Below are 22,078 nucleotides of genomic sequence, written 5' to 3' on the forward strand. Positions count from 1 at the left end.
CGGCCTTTGCCAGTGTGCGTTGAGCGTGGTCGGACGGGATTCGTTTTCTGAGATGCTTCTAGATGTGCGGCAAGGCTGCAAGCGTGAATGAGATCTGAAGCTAGTTGGTGCCCGGATCGATCCCGATTTGGCTACGGACTGGTGATGAGATCGGAAGAGTTTTGGCGGCTACTGAGGGCTGACGGGGAAACTGGTGGCTGGGTGCAATCTGCTGTGACCTTTAGATTTGGAAGAGGATGAGGCTCAAATGCAAATGGGTCGGTTGCGAGGCTGGATAAGGCGGCTGGCGGCGGGAGGACGGATTTACAGGTCCGTTCTGGTGGCGATCTCGTCGTTTGGTTTCGGTTGAGGCGCTGGCCTTGGTGTGTTGGTGGGGTGATTAACCAGTGTGCTACGACGATGGCGAATTCGTGGATGTCGATGGTGGCAGCGACTTTGTGGTTGTCAGTGGCGGCGGCGATGTCGTTCTTTGGTTGTGGTGCGGTGTTCTGCTCGTCACCAATGCTTTAGGGCTGGGCCTGGTGGCTAGGGCTTGGCATTTGGGCTATGTCCTTGGGCCAGATCTGTTGTTCATGTGGATGGGACATCTGGTGTTAGTTTTCTTGTCTAGTTTTTCAAGTGGTCTTAGTGGCTTCGGCCTACTTCTAGTGTTCTATAAGCTTCCTGTTTTCCTCTCTTTGTGTCTAGCATTTGAGGTGGAGTCTGGTGCTATGTAGGTTAGCTTCTCTAGTCGTACACCAATTGAGGTCTCTAGGCGGCTAGGGTTGCTATGGCAAGAACTTAGATAGTTTTGGAGTTTGTTTCATTTGGCTAGGCACTATGAAATGTGCGTATTTTGTTTGTTAATGAGGGTCACCTGTCATATGTTTGGCGGCTTGTGCCAACAACTACTTTTGGTGTGAGACAGCGTATGATGTACGTGCCTTCTGGCCATGGATAAGTAATGAAGTTATCTATTTCTCAAGAAAAAAAAAGGTAGTTGAGAATGGTTTAAGTGCTCTAAGTGCATCCATGTATCAAATTTTAGTGTGTCTTGTATATTATAACTTTAATTTAAATTTGAATCAAATGTAAATGATTAAACAAAATACACATTTAGATTACGAAATGTAATTGATGATGGTTCTAACTAAAATTACAAATTTAATTAATGAGTATGGTTTTCATGTGTATTGCATACTCTATAAAATTCTTACTTTGTTGGGAAAACATGAAAACACAATTAATAATTGTTTAACCAAACATAAAAATAAAACCGAATATATTTCTCACCTCTATTGCATATATGTCAAACTGTTACTTGGCATGGGAAACATATCTGAGGTGTCATGAAAAAAAGAAAAAATCAGAGTTTTTCTGCACTTTTTTCCCAAAGTAAAAAATTAGGAAAACTGTGAAGAAGAAAAAAAGTCGATATTTTCGAATTTTGTCAATTAGAATATCATATTGAAAATTATGCTTTACCAACAATGAGTTCATGACATGAAACAATTTTTTGACATGTTTGGACATGCCACAGAGTCATCTTCTAAATTTCATGTGTTATTCGAAATTCACGTACATATGTCATGAGTTTATTAGAATATGCCTTAAATTGTGGGACACTGAAATATTGAAAGAATTTATTTTTTAGCTATTATTATTATTATTATTTATTTTTATTTTTAAATTTTCTTACTTTGTGACTTTGAAAAATCATATAAATAAATAAAAAAAACCGTTAGAGATTTTGGCACTCCGTCAAGTGGAACACATTCTAAAGATCATTCTAAACCAATAGTGAGATTAAGAACCATAAATATTTTATTCAAATTGGGCTTTCCATGGTTTGGTACGTTGAGAGGTGCTGTGGGTGAATCAGTGGAATGCAATGACATGTCGAACATGTTGAATCTTGTTAATACTATTTTTTCTTAAAATTCTCCTATATCATAGGCTCACCATCCATTGTGCATGATTTTTAGAATGTGTTCCAACTAACCTCTAATGGATTTTTTTTTAAATAAATTTTATTGTCATCTAACTTTGAAAAATCATTAAAAAATTTACGTAGTGATTTTTGAGTTTCGTCAATTTGAGAAATGTTTAGAAATTGTTGTTTGAGGGGGAAAATATAATATTATAAATTACTAATTAAAGTCTAAGTAATAAATTAAGAACCACTTGGTGTGGTAAGGTTGGTCGAGCGGCCTAGCATGGAACTCCTATGTCTAGCCTTCGAGTCCCAACTCCCACCAATTTGTGGCCAGCAGGTCTGGGGGGTCTTCGAGTTTGTGCGCCTGCTGTGGGGGATTAGTTTAGTTTTACTGGGATACCCTCGTGTACCTCGATTCCAATCAGTATTGGGTGAGTGTATTATACTCACTCGCAAAAGTAACTAAGATGACTTACTACCTCACCCCAATAAAAAAAAGTAATTAGTTTTATAATTTGAGCTTGATGTTAAATAACATGACATGGTCAACAACATGGAACATTGAACATCAGATGCACCGTAGTTTTTTTTTTTTTTTTTTTAATTTTTAAGTTTTTTTAAATTTACGTCTCCGTCACTTGTTCGATGTTTCTTTATTTTGATTGTTCTTGGCATTCGTTTGGAGAATATTGAAGATCATAAGCAATCCTAGTTCCTAGTCGCTTGGGTAAGAATATCAGCCACCCATTTTCAGTGTCTTTTCATTGTTTTTCTTCATCACAACTAGATGGGGATTCTAGAACGGTCGTGACCATCGGCATCGGACAGAAAATGGCGTGCAATGAATTGGAAATACAACAAGTTCAAGACCCCGAGACCAGCAATGGTGTAATAGTAGTAATCAAGCCTGTTCTTGTTTAGGTCATTACCACCCAGCCATGATGTATTGCCATTCAAACTAGTCACTTTCTTGACAATGCTAACAAGAATGGAGGTGAAGTAGCTTGCAATGGATAAGCTGAGAAAGAAGACCGCCCCGGCAAAAGTCCTCATGCTCTTTGGCCACTGTGTTGTAAGCAACTCCATTAAGGCAATGGCTGCAAATGCCTCGATCAAACCTGACAAGGCAAATTGTGGCACAAGCAATGCAACAGTTATAGGTGACTCGAAAGATCTGTTTTCCAAAGCAGAGTTTCTGCGCTTCATTTCGGTGAGTCCAGCCACCACCATGCACAGAATTGACATCACAATGCCAACCTTGAATCTCGTCTCCATTGTCAATCTTCCAGATTCATCATTGTTCCTTTTCTGAATCCACGGGATGTAAATGCATTCGTAGATGATGATCCATATTGAAAGTGCAATCATTTGTGTGAGACCCATCCAGGCTGGTGGGATTTCAAAATTGTTTCCAATCTTTTTGTTTGTTTGAATAGCTTGAAAGGTCCCAAATGATGGCATTTGCTGCATTCCTATGAAACAACCAATTCCACTTATACAAACAGGTAACAAAGCTATGACGCATTTGAGTTGCTCAACTTGTTGCACACTGCATAGTCTCCAACCGCTTTTAGGGTTGCCATTGCTATCCAATTCATTTGGATCTACAATTACAGCAGCCTTATCAAGAAACTTGAACCTCTCTGTGTGAGCAAGTGTTTGCTCCAACTCTTGTCCAATTGAAGGAGCAACATAAAGGGACTGCCCTGAAGTCTTTGTTCTAAACTTACGAAAAGCAGCTACAATTACCCTCATTATGTCCCCAAAGGTGCTTCCTTGGGGCTTAACACGAATGTACAATTTTCGGCCGAGCAAGAAAATCAGTATGGAGAGGGCAAAGCATCCAGCTGGTATAGCAAAACCCAAAACCCAGCTGATATGAGTTTGTATGTAAACCACTCCGGTCAGAGCTACAATGAGAGCAATGGTGAACAAAAAGTACCACCAATTGCAAAAGCTATCTAGCTGTGCTCTTCCCTTCTCTGTTGTGGTGTCGAATTGATCAGCTCCAAAGGCAATGTTGCATGGTCTGAGGCCTCCAGATCCAATAACGAGCAGTCCCAGACCCAAAAAGAGGACAAACTTCTGCCATGCATTGGGTTGTTCGCACTGCGCTTGTCCATTGCAGGCAGGAGGAGTTAGTTCCTGTAAACTTGCAGTTAATGTCAAGGCCACCATACCCTGTCAGATTGAAAGAAGAAGTGTTCAATCCTTATGGAATTTATGTCACAAATTTGGACCCTAAATCATAATAAGGAGAAGACTCTTACCATGAGGGATGCTATTGAGCTATAAAGAAGAGTAGAGTACTTTCCCAAAAAAGTATCAGCAAGGTAAGCACCAATTAAGGGTGCAACATTGCATGAACCAGACCAGATATTATATACATTAGCTGAAACTACATTATCCAAGTTATACTTGGTATGCAGATACAGCACCAGATTTGCCACCAAACTCATGGAAGCCAATTTCTCAAAGGTCTCATTCCCTTTAAAAACACAAAGGAAAGACTACATTTATTAGGAAACACGAATGCAAGAGAAGGGGTTCAATTCCCCATATATAAAATCATACAGAGACAGTAAGGAAGCATGAATAAAATTGCAAAAATTTTCCATAAATAAGACTCACCAAGGATGTATCTGACGGCTTTCCACCCTCCGACTGGTTGTTTGGGAGGGGATGAAGAATGCATTATCGCATGCTCCATAGCGTTCTCTCCTCTCCCCCAACCTTCTTCCATCTACCTCTTTTAAATGTTCTCTGTATTTGTTGGACTGAGAACTTGAACTTTTCCCTATATTCGCCTGCCTTTCCAGGTGGCAAAGACTTTCCTATTTATATAGGAGAGAGAGGGTTTTCCAAATTCAGAACTTGTTATAACTGTTTGCTCATCAAATCAGGCAAAATGCATCTAAGCTATTTAGTTAAGGCTACACAAATTTCTGTTCCCAAAATCAGGGGAGTTAACCTGAACTACTGAAGATCACACGTACCGAGAATCCTTCAACTCCAGACTGGCGTGATCTGTCAACCAAGAAGTTTAAACAAGCCACTGAAGCCAACTCTAGGACATGCGATGGTTTAAATGACCACAAAATAACAGCACTAGCAACAGGTGCCAGTTTGTACCATTCACATCTGCACGGGACAAATCCATGGAACTAAAGTTTCGTCCTCTGCATAATCTATAAATGCAGCCATTCTAATAGGAAAATAATGTCAGGCTTTCTGCTGAACATTTTCCAGAATACATAAACTGATAAAAGCATTGAAACAAATCTTATTCCAAGGGGGAACACGTTTTTTAAGAGTGGGACTGAATAGGATTGTATGCTTTCACCATCTAGACATCAAATAAAAGATATGTCACAAAGATATCCTCTCCCATTAAAACTGATCTAGTTATTGCACCCCACTCCATCTAGCCCAGTCTACGAACTGCATTCCGCCATACACATTGTTGGCGAATCGTACACCAACAGTGAAAGCCAATGCCACAGGCGGGATCTGCTTTGCCAAAGGCGATGTCTCTACCAAGCGTTCAAGTCCATTGATTATCTGATAGCGGGTGTTTGAAGAGACGGCAAGGAAAACACCTGGCAGTTTGGGGACAAATGCACGACCAATTATTGAAATTGAAAATATTCATGACTAACTCACTGTAGAAAACATGTTAACCAGAACCATATGATATTGAACAAGATAAGGAGTGATAAAGTAATGCATACCCCAAAGAGCTGCACTCTTAATTAGAGGTGGCACAGGTATGTCTTCTTCTGATTTCTTTATGCTCCTGACATTTAGAAAATGACTTGGTGAGGAATGATGCAGATGTAGAAAGCTACTGAAATTGCTAATAGTATGTCTTGCATGACAGAATCACTCTGAGTATGCATGGATAGAAGCGTACCGCTTAGCAGTCATGATTAAGTTTGCAATTCCTTGGCCAATAATACCACATCCGAAGCCTACTGCTCCATATAAGATCCCCTGAAAAATAGGAAGATTGGATCAACAATTATGATGAACCAAGACATACAAGATCGTATTTTCAAGACACATGTAAATCTTACCTTAAAAAAGTATGTGGCAATTCTCTGTTTTACAGAATATCTACATCCTGACCTTTCAGCTTCAAACACGCTGCATAAGATGGCCACTTTAGAAACAGAAAAAATAACACTATTTTCTATATCTGCAAACCAAATGCGACCAACAATTATGTATATCATAGTACTAGAAAGGACAATAAACAAATTATGTGATCAGTGATATGAACGTTGATCATTGATTTTGCATGAGCTATTAACCTGCTAGGAAGAGCTCCATAAGCATGTTGCATATGTCCAAGGAACCCTTTTGATAGTGATGGTTGCCCAATACGAGCATAGGGTGCCAACATCCCAACCAAAGCAACATTAACCACTACCCCAACCAAAAGATCTGCAACATACAACTCAAATTCGGCCCAAAAATCTTTTCCCCTCTTTTGAACTTCAGCAAATGTAGCGCAACAAGAATCAATGACAATCTGTACAGCATTCAGTGAATGATGATTACCATATATACTGGATAATTTGGCAATCGCAATACAGTGTTTATAGAGACTCAAACACATAGTGATCTATGATGAAAACGACAACTGGAGATCCAAAATACCATATAAGCATTCACTATGCATGTGACCACATCTGGGATAGCTTATCACAGAGAGTGAGACATGTAGTCGAATCGGAAGTAGCTTATAATTCATGGGATCTAAGATAGAACTAATCACCTATTAGACTTGATAATACTTTTCCCTTTAATCATAGATGAAAAATACAGTTTTTTTTTTTTTTTTTCATAATTAGATAGAAAACCATCTTATGTCCACCATGCCACCATGGAACTGGAATGATGTGTAACATTATATCCAAAAGGCTTAACCTACAAGAATGATGTAAAAGTATAACAAATAATCTCAACAAACCTCTGTTCCAATTTTGAAAAGAAAGGATGGGTCAGCTAGCATACGATCTCGAAGCATAGAGCATGACTTCATTGCAAAGCCAAGAGGCCAGGCTGACCCCTGCAATTTAAACAGTAAACCATATGAGGAGAAATAAACACTAGTTCACAAGAAATTCATACAGTATTCAGGAATAGAAAAGTAGCATAGTTATACCTGCAAATCCAGATATCTATGTAGAAGAACTTTGCGAATTCCCACATTCTTGGCAGCCTCTAACATATCAAGGGGAAGACTAGCTCCTCGTGCCTCTGTCTCTTTCATAACTTCTTCAAATTTCAGAATTGGCCCGAACTCTTCTTCTTCTCCGTCTTCCCCATCATCATTACCACCACCATCACCACCACCTCCTCCTCCGCCTCCTTTTCCATTAGGATACTTCCCATTACCACCACTACCATCAACCACAACCCCGTCATTACCATCATTATCAATTTTTGAACCACCCTCATTCTCCAAAATCCTAGTATCCTTTCCTACAGCAGCACCACCTCCCTCATTTGAAACCGTTACCGCACCTAAGTTGAATTGCCTTTCACGCCGAGGCTGTAACATACTCATGACCACAAAGTTCCACTCTTTCTTCACCGAAAACGAATTCAGCCCATTTCCCAAGCTACTATTCCCACAAAACATTGGCAAAGCTACCTCCTTTGCAATACCCCTAAACCTAACGCTATCGAAAACTAAACTCTGACTCCACATCTTCCTCAAAACCACCTCATTCGACATGGTTACAACATTCGATACTCCAAAGCTTGAAGAACAACCCACCATTTTTCTTTCAAGATCTTAAAAACTTCTCAAGTAGATAACACAAACTCAGAAAATTCGACGAATTAGGTGATTGCCACCAACACCAGGACCTATGCAATCAAAACAAACAGAAACAAATTCATACTTCTACACAAACCAACTGATTATAACCACAAATTAGTCAGTCATACATACATATGCAGAAACATACAAAAAGCAAAAGCCTAACTATGTGTAAACAGCTTTCAATTGCAGAATATACCAAAATGATGATCTGACAGTAAAGAATGGAAATTACTAAAGACCCTCGTAAAGTTCATACCTTTGCAGACTAGAGTGAGTGGAAAATGAGGGAAAGGATGAAGCTTTGTTTGGTTGGAGATGAAGATTGAGGTAAAGTGTGGGGCTTTTCAGTATTGGATTCTGAAAATTGAAATGAGTGTGCTCAAGTTTTTGGTGGGCAGTGAGTGAGTGAAGGAGTAAGGGGAGGCGGAGACGCGAAAAAGGGACGTTGATTCCTTTTCCTTTTTCTTTTTTTTTTTCTCTCTTTCAGTTTCAGTTGGTGGAGGCCGGTTCAGTTCACTGGGTTATTCGCACGTGGGGAATGAACACTTGGTGAAATGTGTGCTTGGGAACTAGGGTTTTGCTTATTTTGTTTTGTTTTCTACCGTTTGTGAACAGGGCCTCTCTCTAATGGAGCGAACTAGCGAAGTTTTTGGAAAGATGGAGATGGAGGGGCTTGACATAAGAGAGAGTTTGTCCTCTTGGTGCATTAACCACCTCATCGTGTCAAGGTGGTTGACTATATCATGATCAAATTCCTCTTAATATTGAAAGATCACGAGTAATTCACTACGATCCCCAAAACTTCAATCACAACTTTCTACAACGGGATAAGCAAAGATGTTATTATGATTCTAATCATTAGAAATTTAAACGATATATTCAAATTTTAATAAATTAGTTTAACAAGCATATTGCATACTTCCAACATTATAATTCCAATATTGTAAATGTTATAGATTCGATTCTCACTAACATGTGTAAAAGTGGAGTGGGCTAGCAGTTTTTTATTTTTTTATTTTTTATTTTTATTTATTTTTTATAAAAAAAAAAAAGCATATTGCATACTTCTAATTTTTTTGTTCTTCTAAGAGTATCTCCAACAGCTTCTCTATAATTTCTCTATTATAGGGAAGCAAAAATTAAAATCTCCAAAAAAAATTCTGCTCCAACTCCAACAGATTCTCTATTTTACAGATTCCATAATTCTTCCCTAAATCATTCTCTAAAATTTTGCAGATTGCTGTAAATATAGGGAATTTTGTTTTCTCTCTCATCACTGTCTCTATTTTAGGGATAATTATAGGGAATCTGTTGGAGCAAAACAACCAAATTTTTCCCTAAAATGGAGAAAATTCAAGATATGGGGAAGCTGTTGGAGTTGCTCTAAGTACTTATTGATCGTTGTGCAATTTATACAAAAGAGAAGTTATCATCAAGGATTGGGGTTAGGACGGAGGCAAGGTTCCCTAATGAGATGTATTAATGAAGATTGGAGTAGAGACGAGTACAAAGATGAGCTGAGGTGAAGGTAGTAGTCTAATCGCCCATCCCCAACTTAAAAACTCTTAGGCCTCATTTGGTTGCTGGAAAGGAAATTGGTTTCTTGGTCTTTCCCATGAGCATGGGAAAGTAAATTTCCCACTAGTTTCCCTACCAATGTTTGGAAACACCAGGAAAGTAATCGAAAAATGTAATTTACTTGGTCTTTCCAATGTTTGATTTGTGCATGAATAGAAAAGTAGGTAACATCAATTTTCCAGTAATATCCTTATTATCAAAACATAAACAATTCAAGATTCAAAAGTTTCTTGGATAATTTTGGTAATAACAACCATTAAAATAATTTTTAGAGTAAGTAATTAATATGCAATTAATGCAGGGAAAGTATGAGGGAAAATGAATTCCATGGGGTGTGGGAGGATCCATTTTCCCTTCATGTAGGAAAGTTGTTAATTTCCTTGGGTGTGTCAAACACAAGAAATGATCAACTTTCCTTTTCCAATATTTTCATTCCGTGAACAAAACGAGGTCTTAGAACTTGTTTTATATTTTTGCATCTATGTAAATGACATTGAAATTCTAAATTACATAATTGTAGTTGAGACTCTTTTTTTTTTTTTTTTTTTGAATGTTGTAGTTGAGACTCTTGTTATTATCTCGAAGCGTTATATTCACATTTATTGTAATTTGGCATCCTTTTGTTGCATTATACAATTTCATTAATCAATGTGTGAGGGGGCAGCTTTCTTTTTCACCAACAAAAAAAAAAAAAAAAAAAAGACATCGAAACCAAGTGAATTTTTTTTGTAGTTTTGGTATATAGACGGCCTTGGTTTTGACCCTTTTGACATTCCGCAATCAATTTTGCTTTACGGCGCGGCAGTCATGGTGAACCTAAAGCTGCGTAACCGTGCCTCATTCATGAGCACTGAGCACTGAGCACTTGGGGCTCCATCAGAACAACCCAGGTGATCATTCATGGTCCTCTCAAGCTTTTGCAATGGAAGGTTTTCATATATGATTAACTGATTATGAGTGCATATATGCCACTTGTTTTGTCATATCTTTATATTTTCTTTTCCTTTTAGAATTTGGTTTGATTTTCTTCGTTGATTATGATTTAGTATTCCCCGTTCGATCAAGAAGTCACATTAGGGTTTTAAATCTATTATAAAAGGCCTGCTGTAGTTGTAATATGATCATCTAGCAGTTATCAGTCTTATGAATAGAAATTTTTCTTCTCTATACTAGCTAGAGACGAAAAGGACTAGGAGTATAGTACTTGACAAAGGAAGATCAAATAACTTCTTGGAGTCAGTCCTTTTATTCAATTGAAATGCAGGAATGATAATCAGTTTATTACATTTTATAGAATTGCAAAATTCAAATTTGGATGCATAAAACTACATATTATTTTATAGTACTAGCTAGCTTTTACTCATCCTTTTGAATCAGAAGCTCCACAACCTTACTCATGGCTGGCCTTGCATTGCGGTCTTCGTGCACGCAAAGTAAGGCAACTTTCATCAATCTTTCAAGCTTCTTGTTGTTGAATTCGTGGTGTAGTCTAGGATCAATCACATCCTCAAGCCCTTCTCTGCCGATTTTTTCAGTCACACATTGTACAACTTGGTTGTGTTCTTTGTGCTTTGAAACGGGACTAACCTCGGGTGAAAGCAAAATAGAAACACTCTTTCCAGTCAATAGTTCCAACAAAACAATCCCATAGCTGTAGACATCTACCTTTGCATCAATCTTCAGATTCATCATCCACTCTGGAGCCATATAACCTCTGGTGCCGCGAGCTCTTGAAAACTCAATGTCATCAGGAATGTCTTTGAACAACTTTGACATGCCAAAGTCTGCCACTTTCGGTTCAAGATGGTCATCCAAGAGAATGTTTTGAGGCTTTACATCACAGTGGAGCACCCATTCCAAGCACTCCTCATGCAAATATGACAAACCCTTTGCAGTACCTAATGCAATGTTGTATCGCTGCTCCAATCCTAATTCCACATCTGAGAACAATATTTTATCCAAGGATCCGTTCTCCTGGTACTCATACACCAACAGCTTATGTTCATTCTCAGCACAGAAACCCCAAAGCTTAACCAAGTTCCTGTGGTTGATATTCCCTATCACACTAACCTCTGCCCAAAACTCTGCATCTCCTTGCACAATGCCCTCTAATCTCTTCACAGCAACAACTCTTCCATCACCGAGAACCCCTTTATAAACTGCTCCAAAACCGCCTTTTCCTATCTCCTGTGTGAAACCCTTGGTTGCTCTTTTTAGTTCTGCATAGGTGAAGCGTTTGATTTCCATGACTAATTCCATGTAACCAATGTTCATATAGTCCTCATCAGCATGCTTTCGTAACACGCACCACCATGTCAAACCAACACAGATTGCTTCAATTATCGCAAAAGAACTTACAAAACCAGTCAAGTACTTCACGTACTGATTGCTCTTTTTTACTTGAGGACCACTAAATTTTTGAGCAACTTCTGCCCTTGAACAGTTCAAATCATATGTTTGTAGCTGGGATACTTCATCAGGACTCAGAGAACCTTTTGAAATCTTAATATGGATGATGCTGGGAGTACTCGGCACACGAAATCCATTAAGAAGAAAGTTCTTAGGGTAACATTGTCCATATCCGTCCAGTGCAAATCCAAACCCTTTGCACCTTGAATCATTCAGGCATGTATTCCTGCATTCTTCGAAAGAGATTCCCATATGATATGTGTCCAAATCAGATCCGTAGTAATCTGTGTAAGGAAGCTCCATGAAGTCCAACTTTTTTGAGTCATGAGTCAAATTGAATGGAGGTGAGCAGCCTTTAGACCAGTCTGAAGGATCGGTCATGGAAAAACCATGAGGGCAAGTACAAGTTGGTTCTGGTTTGTAAGTGCAAATACCATACTCACCACACAAGCCATGAACCCGGCAAAAATCAATTTCAGGCAACCATGAGACTTGCCAAAGCCCAGCTGATTCATTTAGACTGTACAATCTTAAGAGGCCATCATAATCCAAGGTTAGACGGCGCTTTGGACCAACCCCATAGTCAGATGCATTGAACTTTAAATTGTCACTTGATACAAATTCCCCTCGTTTATCCAAGACTGCTACTCTAGAGCTATTGTAAGGTGATCTGCCACTAATAAAAACAGATGTATCCATCTTTGGCCAATAAACACTTGAAAGTAGAGGGCCATCGTGGGTGAGGTACAAGACATTATTACCATCAAATTTGAAGTTATAGAAACCAGACAAGTATGTACCTTGACTTCTCATGGACACCAAGGTTTTGCTCTTGTCAAATTGCTGAGATGGTAAAAGTGTATCTGTGGGAGAATCAAAACTCTGCCAGATGATCCTCTCTGCTTGGTTGATCAGCACCAAGTTTCCTGTTTCAAGAAGTCGAAGATGAAACTCCATGCTTGCATTAGACAAAGTGTTGGTTGACCATACAGTTGAACCAACTCCATCAGTCAAGACCAGGTTGCCATTTCTGCGGAGGGCTAACTTCGACTGTCTAATGCTGACAGGTGTATCTCTGTTAGCCATCCAGACAACTGTTTTGTTGATAGTGTTGGTGTACCATACTGAATAGCAGGAGGAATTGGTGCTGACGTTGTAAAATCCACTGGAAAAAGTTCCATTTGGTGAAACTAAGAAGTCACTCTCTTCCTCGACTTTCAAGGAGCTCCCTTGCCTTAGGCTTTGCAACCCTAGTGACCGCACTTGAGTCCAAGCAACCGTTGCTGTAAACAGTAAAAGAATGAGAAATTTGGGAACTTCCATGGTATGTTTTCAATATTGCCTTAGCCCTTCAGACGGTCCAGTGCCTATCTGGAGATTCTGGACTATAAGGTTCGTCTCTCTTTTCTTTTTCTTGGACTGTTGTGCACAATTTTCTCGAAGTATGCCAAAAATTCCTGTAATACTTTTCTTTCCATGAATTATGTGAATGAGATTCAATGACTCATTCCTAAGTCTTCACTTCCATTGTGTGGTATGTGATGAATGATCATGAATCTAAAGACCTGTGTCTATTGACTCCAGTTCTAAAGACCTGGCCTTCATGCATTGGCTTCTAGTCAACCCCATTTGTTTTCTAATTTGGTGAGAGTTAAATTTCTTATTAATATTTCGCACAATAAGAATCAGATCTGATATTTTAATTGCATTTAACTTTTACAAATGCAGTTATAGTTCTTAGTTACTTCTACTGCAAGAAAAGGCATCTATAACTCAAGTCAAATTCAATTATTTCTTGAGATGGAGCCACCTAATTCCCCAAGTTGGGGCATCTGACCTATCTGAAACTATGCTGAGCATACAATAAATTTAAGTTTATGATTTGGGATGAGTTTTGTCCCAAATATATTAAAAGGGACAGGCAAATTAAAAGATGTTTGATGAAATGCAGAGGGATCTTGCTCCGTTTTGTTTTAGCGCTGAAGAGCTGAAGACATACATACACATGTGTGCAGTTAATAAAAGTGATTTGAAAGCGTGAAAACAATTGAGGTAAGTTGATAGAAGTCAGTAAAACTAAGGCATATATGGATCGATGGTGGTCACTACAACATTTACATTCAACATGCTTTTCTTGTTTTACCATATAGCTAGGCACATTTCTTTGAGATTCTAATTGCATCTTTAATGACTTAATGTATTCACGCACAAGTAATTCTTGTATAAGTTTTACCATAGCTAGACAAGGTGTTTTGTCTGATCTTTTATGTTTTTTTTTTTTTTTTTGGTAAGACAGCCATATGTCGTAGGTTTTAATCATCTAAATATCAATTAAGAGAATGATAATCTCCATATTTTGTCGTAATTATATTCTCTTCTTTTCTCCTTTACTGATGTAAAAATTTGAACATGGTATCTAGAACTTTACTAAGTCACTTGGCTATGTTCTTAAGTAATTAGGTTATGTTAAAGAAATCAAGGAGAAAAATGAATCAGAAAGGGTATGGATTATCGATTTGTTTTGGTGACATTGACCTTCCATATGAACCATATATTCTAATTAACTAATTCATGAATGGGATTATCATTTTAGCTGTTTAATTTGTTTGGCTGTTACCAATAGCAGAAGGGTTTCTTACTTCAACAGTGTCTAAACTCTTCGAGGACTTTTAAAATGATACCTGAACTTTCAAAGTGATCAAGGTGATACCTGGACTTGAGTTTTCTTATCAACGTCGTACCTGTGTCAAAATTCCGTTACGGCTCCGTTAATTATGAGCACGTGACTTCCATGTGACTGGAGTTTGAGGGATAAAATAGTCATTTGACTCCAATTTATATTAAAAAATAAAATAAAATAAAAAAGGAAAATCTGAAATTTTGTCGTCGACCGGAAAAAAAAAAAAAAAAAAAAAATTCCAAATGCAGACTCTCCTCCTTCTCGACTACACGAAGAAAACGACGACGAATCCTCAACGTCTCAGCCCCACCGCCTCCATCACCGCAACCACCCAAAACCTAGACGACTACTCCTCCTCCGACTACACCACCATATCCCCAGAATCAACCTGAACCCGATGATTGGATATTATCTCCGGTGAGTCTGCTCATCCTTTTGGTATCGAACTCGTGAAACAACCTGCCACAATCAGCCTTAATGGCTCGTCATTCTAACCGCAACATCCGCCCTCCTCCTCCTCGCTCTCCTCACCCTAACCATAACCCACGCCAAGTACTCCTCCGCCACTGATTCCTTAGTCTCGACCAGTATTTCGACGACAAGAACTGCGGCCTAGGGCTCCCGAGACTGTTGAGATTCGCTTACCTGATTACAGGTTCTAAAGGTGACGGCCCTCAGCTGAAGCGGCTGCTTCAGGCGGCGTACCACCCGAGAAATGACTACTTGCTCCACCTCAATCTGGAAGCTTCCGACGCTGAGAGGCTCGAGCTCGCCAAGTACGTCAAGTTAGAGTGTGATGAACGAGTTTCGGAATGCGATGGTGGTTGGAACTGCAGATTTGGTGACCGAATTCCGATTTCTGGAGAAGCTCAAAGCTGGAAGAGTCATCCGGATTCAAAGATTGGGAATCAGAAGTCGGGGATTTTGGGAATGAGTTTGATTTTGATTTCAAGTTTGATTGAATCGGTCGAAATCGCCGCCGCCAAACTCCAGTACACGTTGCAGCACCATGACCACAGCTCCGGGATTGCTGAGCATAGATGACGAGGTCCGACCCGACTTCCCGTGCCTATATTGCTTTCTCAGACTTTGTCACCGTGTCATTGTGTTTGTTCCTCGAGGACGAGCACCTACGGGAATCTAGAGTCACCGTACGTGATTATAAGAGAAATGTTCAATCATGGTAATGGAGGTAGGTTACAGTCTAAGAGTGAGAGAGATTGCATTTGAAGAAGACGAGAGGCGGAGACGGTAGAAGAAGACGACGAGAGGTGGAGATGGTAGAAAAAAATGATTAAAAAAAAAGGTAAATACCTATTTTTTTAATTAAAAATAGGTAAAATGTCAGATGTACCCCTAGATTTAGGGCAAATTAGTCTTTTTATCATCATTTAGTCTTTCACGTGCGTCACACATGTCATAATTAACGGAGCCGTAACGGAATTTTGACTCAGGTACGACGTTGATAAGAAAACTCAAGTCCAGGTATCGCCTTGATCACTTTGAAAATTCAGGTATCATTTTAAAAGTCCTCCAAGAGTTCAGACACTGTTAAAGTAAAAAACCCATAGCAGAACCAACACTTAATTGTTTCAATTCCCTTGTTTTGTTTATTGTCCTTTTTTTTATATAGTTTTTTTATGGATATTGAAAATTGAACACAGAGAAACTTAAAGTTTTATTAGAATGAGTCTCTTATCTTCAGCTGAAATGCTGGAGCAGTAATTTCTGATACATTTTGTAGGAAGCTCAAAAAATGCAAAAACTATACATACTAATTATATCATATGATCTTCAATTCTTCATCATCTACTCTTCCCTCATCATTCTTAAGTAGAAGCTCTACAACATTGCTCATGGCAGGTCTTGCACTGCGGTCTTCTTGCACACACAGAAGAGCAACCTTCATCAATCTTTCGAGCTTCTTCTTGTTGAAATTATGATAGAGTCTAGGATCAATTACTTCCTTAAGCCCTTCGACTCTGATCTTTTCAGTCACACATTGTACCAGTTGGTTGTGCTCAGTGTACTCTTGTGCAAAAGCTGAAAGTAGAATAGATGCACTCTTTCCACTCAGTATCTCCAACAAAACAATCCCATAGCTGTAGACATCTGCCTTTGCATCAATTTTAAGGTTCACCATCCACTCTGGAGCCATATAACCTCTGGTGCCTCGAACTCTCGAAAATCCAATGCCTGCATCATCAATGTTGACTTTGAATAACTTTGACATGCCAAAATCTGCCACCTTAGGTTCAAGATGGTCATCTAACAGTATATTTTGAGGCTTTACATCACAGTGGAGTACCCATTCCAGACACTCCTCATGTAGATATGACAAACCCTTTGCAGTGCCTAATGCAATATTGTATCGCTGCTCCAATCCTAATTCAACATCAGAAAACAAGAGTTTATCCAAGGATCCATTCTCCAGATACTCATATACCAACAGCTTATGTTCATTCTCAGCACAGAAACCCCAAAGCTTAACCAAGTTCCTGTGGTTGATATTCCCTATGACACTAACCTCTGCCCAAAACTCTGCATCTCCTTGTACAATGCCTTCTAGTCTCTTCACAGCTACAACTCTGTCACCATCCAGAATCCCTTTATAGACTCTGCCGAACCCCCCTTTTCCTATCTCCTGTTTGAAGTCATTGGTTGCTTTCTTTAGTTCTGCATAGGTGAAACTTTTGAATCCCACAACATTTATGGCTAATGCCATATACCCCATGTTCATCATTTCGTCACGAGCTTGCTTTCGGAACACAAACCACCATGTCAAACTGATGCCGATTGCTTCAATTAGCCCAAAGGAACTCAAAAATCCAATGAGGTATTTCATGTACTGGTTTCCATTGCCCTTTTCTGTTTCGAGATCAGTACTTACAACAAACTGTGCCGCTGAACAGTTCGAATCATGTGTTTCTAGTCTGGTTTGGACTGCACCAGGGTTCAGATAACCTTTTGGAATCTTCACATGGATGATGCTCTTAACATTCGACATACGATATCCATTAAGCAGAAGACTCTTGGGATAACATTCTCCGATCCCATCTAGTGCATATCCGAATCCCAAGCAACTTGAATGCATTAGACATGAATTCCTGCATGCTTCAAAAGAGATTCCACGAGTATAGGTTGCCATGTCATATCCATAGTAATCTGTGTAAGGAAGCTCCAGGAAATCCAGCTTGCTTGTATCTGGAGTGAGTTGAGTCAAATTGAAGGGTGGTGAGCAGCCTTTGGACCAGTCTGAGGGATCGTTTAGGGAAAACCCCGAAGGGCAGGTACAAGTAGGTTGTGGTTTGTATGTGCAAATACCATATTCACCGCACAAGCCCTGAACCCGGCATGCATCAACACCATCAGGCAACCATGACAGTTTCCACAACCCTGTCGATTCATGAAGACTGTACAGTCTTAAGATGCCATCATAATCCACCGTTAGACGCCGCTTTGGACCAACCCCGTAGTCAGATGCATTGAACTGCATATTGTCACTAGATATAAATTGTCCAGCCACATCTAAACTTGCCACCCTAGAGCTGTTGTAAGGATTTCTACCACTTTCAAAAACACTTGGAATAATCCGGGGCCAATAAACACTAGAAAGTTGAGGGCCATTGTAGATGAGAAACAAGACATTGTTATCGTCGAATTTGAAGTTATAGAACCCGGATAAGTATGTACCTTGGCTTCTCATGGACACCAAGGTTGTGTTCTTGGTGAGTGGCTGTGTTGGTAGAAGTGTATCTATGGGAAAATCAAAACTCTGCCAGATTACCCTCTTTGCTTGATTCCTCAGCACCAAATTTCCTGTGTCAAGAAGCACAACTTCCATGTCTTCATTAGAGATTGTGTTGGTCGACCACACGAGTGTACCAAGTGCATCTGTCAAAACCAGGTTGCCACTTCCATGGAGGGTTAGCTTTGAGCCTCTTTTGCTCACAGGCTTGTCTCTGTTAGCCATCCAGACAATTGTTTTATTGGCACTATTGGTGAACCTTATTGAATAACAGGAGGCATTGGCACCAACTTTGTAAAATCCACTAGAAAAAGTTCCATCTGGTGAAACCAAGACGTTGGTCTCCTCCTCAACTTTCAAGGAGTTCCCTTTCCTTAAGCTTGGCATCCCTTGTAAGCGTTCTTGACTCTGAGCAAATGTTGCTGCAAATAGCAAAAGGAGGAGAAACTTGGGAACTTCCATTGTGGATATTTGGAAAATGCTTGATGGAAGACGGACAATGTAGGCTTATAAGGTGGCCTTCTAGTCGTGTGAATGAGAATAATCAGAATATACAGACTATTCTATTTGACCGTTTATGCAGAACCTTTCTTCACGTATGCAATAATTTTCTTTCACCAGATCACATGCGTTCTTTTTTTGGTTTTATGCATACATTATTTTAATTAGTTGGAAACAACACTGTTCTTTTCCATGAATTATAACAAATTTATGAGATTCAATGACTGAGTCAAGTAAATATAAAAAATAGGAGTCTATTCCTTCATTTAATGACTTTGAGGACCTGTGTTTATAAGACCTGGGTTTTCATTCTCAACCCGGTTACACTTGCAATGGGGTGGAACTTTCATAACTTCGAGTCGTAAACATCTAGAAATTCCATTTAGTAATATATATGTATGTGTGTGTGTGTGTGTGTGTGTGTGTGTTCTTTTTTCTTTTCTTTTTTTCACAAAAAAATAACTGGCCAAGGAAAATTTTACAGATGCACCAACTTCTTTGCAGTAGAACATCTTCACATTCTAGCAATTCTTTTACTACTGAATCCATTGTTGGTCATTTTAGCTTAGCTCTTCATAAGTAACTAGGTTATTTAGAAAAAATCAAGTATAGAAGTTGAAATTAAAAATAGAATACACAGAAACACAAAATAACTTACTGTTTTATTGGAATGAATTTTTTCATCTTCAGCTGAAATGCTGGAACTGTAATATACTGTTGAGTTTTCTTGGAAGCTAAATAAATGTAAAAACTACACACTAACTTTATCACACAGTTGACTAGTAGTATTTATTCCCTGATCTTCAGTTCCTTTATTATCTGCCCTTTACTCAAGTAGAAGCTCCACCACCTTACTCATGGCAGGTCTTGCACTTCGATCTTCTTGTACACACAAAAGAGCAACCTTCATCAATCTTTCGAGCTTCTTTTTGTTGAAATCATGATGAAGTCGAGGATCTATCACTTCCTTAATCCCTTCGACTCTGATCTTTTCAGTCACACATTGTACCAGTTGGTTGTGTTCAATGTACTCTTGTGCAAAAGCTGAAGCAGAATAGAAGCACTCTTTCCAGTCAGTAGCTCCAACAGAACAATCCCATAGCTGTAGACATCTGCCTTTGCATCAATTTTCAGATTCACCATCCACTCTGGAGCCATATAACCTCTGGTGCCTCGAACTCTAGAAAATCCAATGCCTTCATCATTAATGTCTTTGAACAACTTGGACATGCCAAAATCTGCCACCTTAGGTTCAAGATGGTCGTCTAACAGTATATTTTGAGGCTTTACATCACAGTGGAGTACCCATTCAAGGCACTCCTCATGTAGATATGACAAACCCTTTGCGGTGCCTAATGCAATCTTGTACCGCTTTTCCAATCCAAGTTCAACATCTGAGAACAAGAGTTTATCCAAGGATCCATTCTCCAGGTACTCATACACCAATAGCTTATGATTATTATCAGCACAGAAACCATATAGTTTAACCAAGTTCATATGATTGATATTCCCTATGACACTCACCTCTGCCCAAAATTCGGCATCTCCTTGCAGAATGCCTTCTAATCTCTTCACAGCTACAAATCTTTCACCATCCAGAACCCCTTTATAGACTGTTCCGAACCCTCCTTTTCCTATCTCCTGTTTGAAGTCATTGGTTGCTTTCTTTAGTTCTGCATAGGTGAAATGTTTAAATCCTACAGCATTTATGGCTAATGTCATGTAACCCATGTTCACCAGTTCCTCATGAGCTTGTTTTCGGAACACATACCACCATGCCAAACCAATGCAGATTGCTTCAATTATTGCAAAGGAACTCACAAATCCAATAAGGTATTTCATATACTGATTTCCATTCCCCTTTTCTGTTTCAAGATCACTACTTACAAAAAACTGAGCTGCGGAACAACTCAGATCATGTGCTTCTAGTTTGCTTTGGACTGCACCAGGGGTCAGAAAATCTTTTGGAATCTTAACATGCAAGATGCTCTTAACATTTGACATACGGTATCCATTAAGCAGAAGACTCTTAGGGTAACATTGCCCTAATCCATCCAGCGCATATCCGAATCCCAAGCATCTCGAATCCACTAGGCATGAATTCCTGCATGCTTCAAAAGAAATTCCAAGTTGATAGGTTTCCAAGTCATATCCATAGTAATCTGTGTAAGGGAGTTCCAGGAAGTCTAGCTTGCTTGTATCTTGGGTCAAATTGAAGGGAGGTGAGCAGCCTTTGGACCAGTCTGAGGGATCGTTCAGGGAAAACCCTGAAGGGCAAGTACAAGTAGGTAGTGGCTTGTATGTGCAAATACCATATTCACCACACAAGCCCTGAACCAGGCATGCATCGACACCATCAGGCAACCATGACAGTTTCCAAGTCCCGGCTGATTCATCAAGACTGTACAATCTTAAGATGCCATCATAATCCATTGTTAAACGCCGCTTTGGACCAACCCCATAGTCAGATGCATAGAACTGCATATTGTCACTAGATATAAATTGTCCAGCCTCATCTAAAATTGCCACTCTAGAGCTGTTGTAAGGATTTCTACCACTTTCAAAAACAGTTGAAACAATCTGGGGCCAATAAACACTAGAAAGTAGAGGGCCATTATAGATGAGAAACAAGATACTGTTATCATCGAACTTGAAGTTATAGAATCCAGATAAGTATGTACCTTGGCTTCTCATGGACACCAAGGTTGTGTTCTTGGTGAGTGGCTGTGATGGTAGAAGTGTATCCGTTGGAGAATCAAAACTCTGCCAGATGATCCTGTCGTCTTGGTTCCTCAGCACCAAGTTTCCTGTTTCAAGAAGCTGAAGTTCCATGACTTCCTTAGAGATTGTGTTGGTTGACCACACAACTGAACCTAGTGCATCAGTCAAAACCAGGTTGCCATTTCCATGGAGGGTTAGCTTCGAGCGTCTTTCGCTGACAGGCTTATCTGGATTAGCCATCCAGACAACTGTTTTGTCGGCACTATTTGTGAACCATATTGAATAACAGGAGGCATTGACGCCAACTTTGTAAAATCCGCTCGAAAAGGTTCCATTTGGTGAAACCAAGAAGTTGCTCTCTTCCTCAACTTTCAAGGAGTTCCCTTGCTTTAAGCTTGGCAGCCCTTCTAACTGTGCTCGACTCCAAGCAAAGGTTGCTGCAAATAGCAAAAGAAGAATAAACTTGGGAACTTCCATGGTGGATTTTTTTGAAAATGCTTTTGCCTTGGAAATGGCAGTTGACCAATATAGACTTATACGGTAAGCCTTCTTCAGAATCTGATGGCTTTCTTCAGCCTTCAGGTATCCAAAACGAAATTGAGTTTTTCCAGATCACAATAGATTGATTATGTGGTTCACATGTTACATTATTATGATCATTTGTTTTCTAATAATTTTCTTTTCATGAAT

At 39.3% G+C, this 22,078-nt stretch overlaps 4 protein-coding genes and 1 pseudogene across 5 annotated transcripts; all 5 read right to left on the reverse strand.

The window, feature by feature from the left end:
- Window positions 1-2,475: 2,475 nt before the first annotated feature.
- On the reverse strand, window positions 2,476-5,052 carry LOC133722114 (protein NRT1/ PTR FAMILY 2.8). 2 transcript variants are annotated; one of them, XM_062148930.1, is made up of 4 exons: window positions 4,912-5,052; window positions 4,547-4,749; window positions 4,186-4,403; window positions 2,480-4,096 (listed from the first exon to the last, which is right to left on the reverse strand). In XM_062148930.1, exons 2-4 carry the CDS (start codon window positions 4,656-4,658, stop codon window positions 2,699-2,701), a joined length of 1,728 nt encoding a protein of 575 aa, XP_062004914.1. In that variant the 5' UTR covers window positions 4,659-4,749; window positions 4,912-5,052; the 3' UTR covers window positions 2,480-2,698. The 2 variants fall into 2 exon arrangements, with proteins under 2 accessions (XP_062004915.1, XP_062004914.1); XM_062148931.1 differs by lacking the exon at window positions 4,186-4,403 and having other exon boundaries at window positions 2,476-4,096.
- A 114-nt stretch (window positions 5,053-5,166) lies between these two features.
- On the reverse strand, window positions 5,167-8,284 carry LOC133722115 (protein RETICULATA, chloroplastic-like). Its single transcript, XM_062148932.1, has 8 exons — window positions 8,008-8,284; window positions 7,086-7,795; window positions 6,891-6,989; window positions 6,229-6,449; window positions 5,992-6,061; window positions 5,829-5,908; window positions 5,647-5,711; window positions 5,167-5,514 (listed from the first exon to the last, which is right to left on the reverse strand). Exons 2-8 carry the CDS (start codon window positions 7,704-7,706, stop codon window positions 5,321-5,323), a joined length of 1,350 nt encoding a protein of 449 aa, XP_062004916.1. The 5' UTR covers window positions 7,707-7,795; window positions 8,008-8,284; the 3' UTR covers window positions 5,167-5,320.
- A 2,263-nt stretch (window positions 8,285-10,547) lies between these two features.
- Window positions 10,548-13,213, reverse strand: LOC133721495 (putative receptor protein kinase ZmPK1). The gene has a single exon (XM_062148121.1). It carries the CDS (start codon window positions 13,059-13,061, stop codon window positions 10,686-10,688), a length of 2,376 nt encoding a protein of 791 aa, XP_062004105.1. The 5' UTR covers window positions 13,062-13,213; the 3' UTR covers window positions 10,548-10,685.
- A 2,988-nt stretch (window positions 13,214-16,201) lies between these two features.
- Window positions 16,202-18,628, reverse strand: LOC133722805 (putative receptor protein kinase ZmPK1). The gene has a single exon (XM_062149672.1). It carries the CDS (start codon window positions 18,626-18,628, stop codon window positions 16,202-16,204), a length of 2,427 nt encoding a protein of 808 aa, XP_062005656.1.
- Window positions 18,629-19,493: 865 nt separating this feature from the next.
- Window positions 19,494-21,865, reverse strand: LOC133722806 (putative receptor protein kinase ZmPK1; annotated as a pseudogene).
- Window positions 21,866-22,078: the final 213 nt, after the last annotated feature.

The sequence above is a fragment of the Rosa rugosa genome, chromosome 7 (genome assembly GCF_958449725.1).
Source record: "Rosa rugosa chromosome 7, drRosRugo1.1, whole genome shotgun sequence".
In the NCBI taxonomy this organism is placed as follows: Eukaryota; Viridiplantae; Streptophyta; class Magnoliopsida; order Rosales; family Rosaceae; genus Rosa; species Rosa rugosa.

Excerpts from the sequence above, each read along its gene's own strand:
- LOC133722114 (XM_062148930.1), bottom strand. The coding sequence starts at position 4,658 with ATGGAAGAAGGTTGGGGGAGAGGAGAGAACGCTATGGAGCATGCGATA. Across the intron at positions 4,404-4,546 it reads AGCCGTCAGATACATCCTTG|GGAATGAGACCTTTGAGAAA; the intron begins GTGAGTCTTATT and ends GTGTTTTTAAAG. Across the intron at positions 4,097-4,185 it reads GCTCAATAGCATCCCTCATG|GGTATGGTGGCCTTGACATT; the intron begins GTAAGAGTCTTC and ends TCAATCTGACAG.
- LOC133722115 (XM_062148932.1), bottom strand. The coding sequence starts at position 7,706 with ATGGTGGGTTGTTCTTCAAGCTTTGGAGTATCGAATGTTGTAACCATG. Across the intron at positions 5,712-5,828 it reads TTAATCATGACTGCTAAGCG|GAGCATAAAGAAATCAGAAG; the intron begins GTACGCTTCTAT and ends TCTAAATGTCAG. Across the intron at positions 5,515-5,646 it reads TAAGAGTGCAGCTCTTTGGG|GTGTTTTCCTTGCCGTCTCT; the intron begins GTATGCATTACT and ends CCAAACTGCCAG.
- LOC133721495 (XM_062148121.1), bottom strand. The coding sequence starts at position 13,061 with ATGGAAGTTCCCAAATTTCTCATTCTTTTACTGTTTACAGCAACGGTT.
- LOC133722805 (XM_062149672.1), bottom strand. The coding sequence starts at position 18,628 with ATGGAAGTTCCCAAGTTTCTCCTCCTTTTGCTATTTGCAGCAACATTT.